This window comes from Acanthochromis polyacanthus, chromosome 21 (assembly GCF_021347895.1).
Source record: "Acanthochromis polyacanthus isolate Apoly-LR-REF ecotype Palm Island chromosome 21, KAUST_Apoly_ChrSc, whole genome shotgun sequence".
Taxonomy (NCBI): domain Eukaryota; kingdom Metazoa; phylum Chordata; class Actinopteri; family Pomacentridae; genus Acanthochromis; species Acanthochromis polyacanthus.
The window spans coordinates 10,015,523-10,021,830 of NC_067133.1; the positions used below are offsets into that span (position 1 = coordinate 10,015,523).

General features: G+C 42.4%; 1 protein-coding gene across 1 annotated transcript in view; it reads left to right on the plus strand.

Annotated features, from left to right (window-relative positions):
• The window catches only part of LOC110961790 (synaptic vesicle membrane protein VAT-1 homolog), a 51,802-nt gene that overhangs the window by 37,484 nt on the left and 8,010 nt on the right, over positions 1-6,308 (plus strand). Inside the window, exon 5 of the mRNA XM_022209524.2 lies at positions 620-861. Coding sequence (XP_022065216.1) covers positions 620-861 — 242 coding nt within the window. The remainder of the gene's footprint in view (positions 1-619; positions 862-6,308) is intronic.

Sequence of the window (6,308 nt, forward strand, 5' to 3'; positions counted from 1 at the left end):
AACACTCTTTGCTCGTAGTAAAAAGAAGTGTGACACATGTATGATGCCAGAAATCAGGAAAAACACCAAGGTTTATGAATTTATTTATTTATTAGTTATTTTATGAAGACTGAAGCACTAAAAAATATTGTGAAAAATGTGAATCAATATTTCCCAAAGCCTAAAATAATGTCTTCAAACATCTGATTTTGTCCATGACCCAAATATCTTTAGTTTACTATTATAAAGGAGGAAAGAAACCAAAAAAACATCACTTTTAATAAACTGGAATGAGGCCATTTTGACATTAAAAATTACTCAAACTCGTTAAATATTTATCAAAATACTTGGTAATGCATTAATACTCATACCAAGTTCTGCATTTCAATTAGCAAGCACTAGCAAAATATACAAACTTTTCCTTACAAGTTTAGTTTAACAGATTAATCACTCAACAAAATTTTGGTCAGTTCTGTAAATTCATTGAGTGGCTGTTTCACAGAGAAACGCTGATGGTCAGGTTTATGGTAAATTATTCAAACTTCACATCATCAATCATCATCAATGAATAAATTTCTCTCAAACCCTACATGCTTCCTCTCAGATATTTAGACTCTCTCTGGTTTTCCTTCCCCATCAGGTGCTGCTAACATGCTGGCGGGTCAGAAGAAGAACCTGATCGCTGTGGCCAAGAACTGGTATCACCAGTTCTCCATCCACACGCTCAGCCTGATCCAGGGCAACAAGTCGGTGTGCGGCTTCCACCTGGGCTACCTGGACGGGGAAACGGAGCTCATCTCCCAGGTCATGAGCACCGTCCTGGACCTCTACAAGCAGGGGAAGATCAAACCCCGCATTGATTCCACTTGGCATTTGGAGCAGGTTCGTGTTTCCGTTTCCTCATTTACGCTCAGAATTATCATTTGTCTTGTGTGTGGATTACGTCTGGGCTGATTACATTCTGGAAGATATGACGATAAATACTGTTGCTGCTCTGCTTTCACCAAGAAAGTGACCAGTTTAATGGATCTGATTGGATTAGGAGGTTGCAGGCAGAGTTGAGCTGCACTTTACATCAGTTAGTCACAATATTAGAACCACCTGCAAGGTTTCGTGCTGCAAAAACAGCTCCAACCCACTTTGGGAATGGACACAACACTTATGGAGGTGTCTGGAACCAGGACATTGGGATCATTTGGTTCCTGTGGGGTGCAAGTTGGGGCCTCCATGCATTTGATTTATTCCATTGCATCCTACAAACACTAAACTGGGATCTTGGTAGCTTGGAGGTCAGATGAAGATCTCAGGCTCTTGGTCGTGTTCCTCAAGCTGTTCCTGAGCAGTTTTTGCAGTGTTGTAGTAACCATTGACCGACTAGGGAAAGACTGTTGTCATGAAGGGATGTATGTCGTCCGCATAAAAAGCTTAGATAATTGTCAAAGTAGCATCCACAATTGTAATGCGTTATGAGATAATCAATGTTGTTTACATCATCTGTCAGCGATTTTAGCTAAAGCCCAACTTATGCTAGATTTTTAGTGTCAATGCTGATAACAATACCAAATTTTAGATCGTAAATCAAAACATTTCGGGCAGTATTTTTATATATAGTACACATATACACATGGAGTATGTTTAAGTTATGTTAAAATGGCAAAATTATGGGGATGTTGTTTATTAACTCCACATTAAGTCACCGCTTGACTCCGCACTACCTTCTGCTTAGCCATGATACATGTGCTGCAGTACTGAAAGTTTTGTGGTTTCTAAACTGTCATGGTTTCTTAACAACAAGCCCTCAAACTCATACGACCACACAGGTCGTATGTAACGTGCCCCGGAATACGACCCATGAGAGCGTATTTACGTTAGTACCCCTATGGGAGACAGGAAAGCATTACAAGATTTAATTCGTGAGACGACTTTTCCCTCGCGAAACGGCTTTTTCCTCACTTTCGCAACACGGGGTTAGGGTTAGGGATAGTGTTAGGTCAAAGTTTGTTCATGGTGACGTTTCAGCTGAGACACCGGAGTGTCGATATTTACTCAACCGCTAGAGGTTGCTTAACGTCAAAACGTAACACTCGGTCGTAATACGGGCGTATACAGACGACCTATGTGGTCGTTTTTTCTATGAGGACAGGCTGTTCTTAACTACCACATGGCTGTTGCTATGACTATGAAGTTGCTGCTACCATTCTATGTCGAGCTGCTCTATGTGACTTAAATAGCCCCCAAAGTACACATTTTTCTGAATTGAATTGAATCTGCTTGACATTGTTTCCCCCAGGAATCTTTTTGTGCCTTCTGTTTTGTAAGAAAAGTTTTCATATCTGCACAATTCTAACCACATGTGCTGATCTTGCATTACCAAACCATTTGCTGTGCAGAATGGTCTAGTTGGACGTCATTATCATTTTAGCATAGCAGGGAAAATGCTCTGGGTAGTTTGTATTCCTTTAAACTAACCAGTCATTTCAGGTGGTGCTAAGCCCAAGATGCAGGGATGGTGTCCTGAAATAGTTACAGGGAAATTGTTTTGGTGGAACATTTGCACGCAAGTAGGTGAAAAGCATCATTAAAATGGATAATCCACATATTAGCACATATCGGACAACATATACACACGTGGACAAAATTGTTGGTACCCCTCAGTTAAAGAAGGAAAAACCCACAATTCTCACTGAAATCACTTGAAACTCACAAAAGTAACAATAAATAGAAATTTATTGAAAATTAAATAATCAAAATCAGCCATCACTTTTGAATTGTTGATTAACATAATTATTGAAAAAAACAAACTAATGAAATAGGGCTGGACAAAAATGATGGTACCCATAACTTAATATTTTGTTGCACAACCTTTTGAGGCAATCACTGCAATTAAACGATTTCTGTATTTGTCAATGAGCGTTCTGCAGCTGTCAACAGGTATTTTGGCCCACTCCTCAAGAGCAAACAGCTCCAGTTGTCTCAGGTTTGATGGGTGTCTTCTCCAAATGGCATGTTTCAGCTCCTTCCACATATGTTCAATGGGATTCAGATCTGGGCTCATAGAAGGCCACTTTAGAATAGTCCAACGCTTTTCTCTCAGCCATTCTTGGGTGTTTTTGGCTGTGTGTTTTGGATCGTTGTCCTGTTGGAAGACCCATGACCTGCGACTGAGACCAAGCTTTCTGACACTAGGCAGCACATTTCTCTCCAGAATGCCTTGATAGTCTTCAGATTTCATCGTACCTTGCACACTTTCAAGACACCCTGTGCCAGATGCAGCAAAGCAGCCCCAAAACATTACTGAGCCTCCTCCATGTTTCACCGTAGGGACAGTGTTCTATTCTTCGTATGCTTGGTTTTTGAGTCTATGAACATAGAGTTGATGTGCCTTACCAAAAAGCTCCAGTTTGGTCTCATCTGTCCAAAGGACATTCTCCCAGAAGCTTTGTGGCTTGTCAACATGCATTTTTCCAAATTCCAGTCTCGCTTTTTTGTGAGATTTTTTTCAGCAGTGGTGTCCTCCTTGGTCGTCTCCCATGAAGTCCACTTTGGCTCAAACAACGACGAATGGTGCGATCTGACACTGATGTACCTTGGCCTTGGAGTTCACCTTTAATTTCTTTGGAGGTTGCTCTGGGCTCTTTGGATACAATTCCAACGATCCGTCTCTTCAATTTGTCATCAATTTTCCTCTTGCGGCCACGTCCAGGGAGGTTGGCTACTGTCCCGTGGGTCTTGAACTTCTGAATAATATGAGCCACTGTTGTCACAGGAACTTCAAGCTGTTTAGAGATGGTCTTATAGCCTTTACCTTTAAGATGTTTGTCTATCATTTTTTTTCCGATGTCCTGGGACAATTCTCTCCTTCGCTTTCTGTTGTCCATGTTCAGTGTGGTACACACCTTTTCACCAAACAGCAGGGTGACTACTTGTCTCCCTTTAAATAGGCAGACTGACTGATTATGAGTTTGGAAACACCTGTGATGTCAATTAAATGACACACCTGAGTTAATCATGTCACTCTGGTCAAATAGTTTTCAATCTTTTATCGAGGTACCATCATTTTTGTCCAGGCCTGTTTCATTAGTTTGTTTTTTTAAATAATTTTTTTAATCAACAATTCAAAAGTAATGACTGTTTTTAATTATTTAATTTTCAATAATTTTTTATTTATTGTTACTTTTGTGAGTTTCAAGTGATTTCAGTGAGAATTGTGGGTTTTTCCTTCTTTAACTGAGGGGTACCAACAATTTTGTCCACGTGTGTACACCTTGAACAGTTTATCTGTGATTAGTCCTGTATAGCCAGACCATTCTCTAGAGCTGTGCAGAATGGTCTGACTGCACTATTATCTATCTGCTGGAGCAGGAAACAAACAAATCTGTGTTGTTTATATTTCTTTAAGTCAGTCATAGTCTTTTTAGGCAATGCTCAGACCAGGATGCAGGGATGGTGCCCCCTCAAAATAGAGAAGGGAAAAACTAGCAGGGTGGCTTTACGACAAGATCTAAACCTTTAGTTGAACTGGAAATTTGCTCAGAGGTTGCTGTTCCCGTTGTGTAGGGGATTTTACACTGGTGAGTCAGACTAATCTGGTCAATTTTAGCCAATATATTGTATCGGTTGGACTCTAGCCCTTGTTTTAGCTGATTGGAACACATTTAAGTGTTTTGTTCAGCCAGAAACTGACATCCTCATGTTGATTTAATTAAGTCGAATACGTGCAAAATGTACTATATCGCAGTTTTCTCTTTAACATGTCATTTTTATGCCTTGTTTGCAATTGGTATGGCTAATTTTCCACTTATAAATCTGTCGGTAAAACCATTTCATTTGCACATTTAGTGAATTTTGCATGTGGATTCCAGCTTCATCGTCCTCTGGTAGTCAGTGCGACTAAATCCACCCCTGCGTGCCTTTAATTTGAACGACCAGCTGATTCAATGTGACACGAGTTTGCATTTCCACCTGAATTACACGCATTTCAACGGCACGAACTCGCCGAACCCAGTCGAACACCAGGTGTCTGCGTTTCGTCAGAGGGCTCTTGCAGGAGCTGGGTGTGGCCCCTGATTCAATAAAAGCCTCACATTCAACAGGCCAAGTTTGTCCGCTAAGAAAAGCCCTGTGTCTCCTCGAAGCAATAACTCACTCAGCCGCTCTCTCGGCCAGACAGACTCAGATTGTCGCTGACAGAATTAACACTGCGAGCAGATATGAATAGAGAGGGTGTGAAAAACACAGATAGAAAAGAGCGAGTCCGAGGCTGACATCTTCTGTTGTCAGAGTCGGAGCCGGTCAGTCGGCGTTTTTGGCCGGAGAGAAACACCCGCTGTCTTTCTCCGCCATCTGACACTTCTTTCTGTGCCTTCTCCATCTGTCTGCTCTTTATATCAGATTCTTTCTCTCTGTCTTTAGGTTATTGACTCCCTCTCTCTGCATCTCCATCTCGCTGTGTTTTCTCTCCATCTCCCTCCTCGCGGTCTATTTTTTTTCTTTTTTGCTCTTTCTCTCTTGTTGCTATGGCGACATCTTTTAGTCAGTGTGTGTCTTAGGGAGGGGCAGCGATGTATGAGAACACGCAGACGACAGACGAAGGTATATCTGGGTTGTAAAGTTGTTTTTTGTTTGCGGCGTCGAACATGAAAAGCTGCTCAGATAGTTGATCGATCATCGCGACCCAACGCCACGCCTTGACCCCATCCGTCAGCTAATCGATGCACATGCTTGAAACAATATGCGAAAATTAGCATCATCCTGACCACCTCCTCCTCCTCTTCTTCTTGTGGTTTCTCCTGATTCATTATCAGCATCGATCCCTGAGAGGATCCACAAATAGCTTGAAGAAGATGCTCGGTGGCCACAGAGGTTGTCACATCTCTGAAGAAAAAATAAAATAGTAAAAAAATAAAAATCCTCGCTGTGACTTTCATTCACTCTGAAGATGATTCTTATAATTCCTGGACTCACCCCCTCCGAACTCCCACACTCTCCCACCTCCCCCTTCTTCGTTTTCTTTCCCATGTGTCTAAGCCGTCAGGGCCACGTTTCAGCCGGGCTTTACGTTGCTAGGAGATGGCCCTGTTGCCGTGGCGCTGGTCGTTAGGTGGTCTGCCTGCCTCGCACAAACGGGGGGGGGGGGGGGGGAGGAGGATGGAAGGGGAGGATGGGGGGAGGTGACGGAGCAGACGGAGCAGACAGTGGACAGAGCTCTGTGGTCCAGAGGAGGGTGGGGCAGATCTGGCTGGGATTCTCCACTCGTCATCATGATGGAGGCGGCGGGGGAGAGCTATTAGATCCGTCACAGCGAGGAGTTTATCATCACAAAAATATTT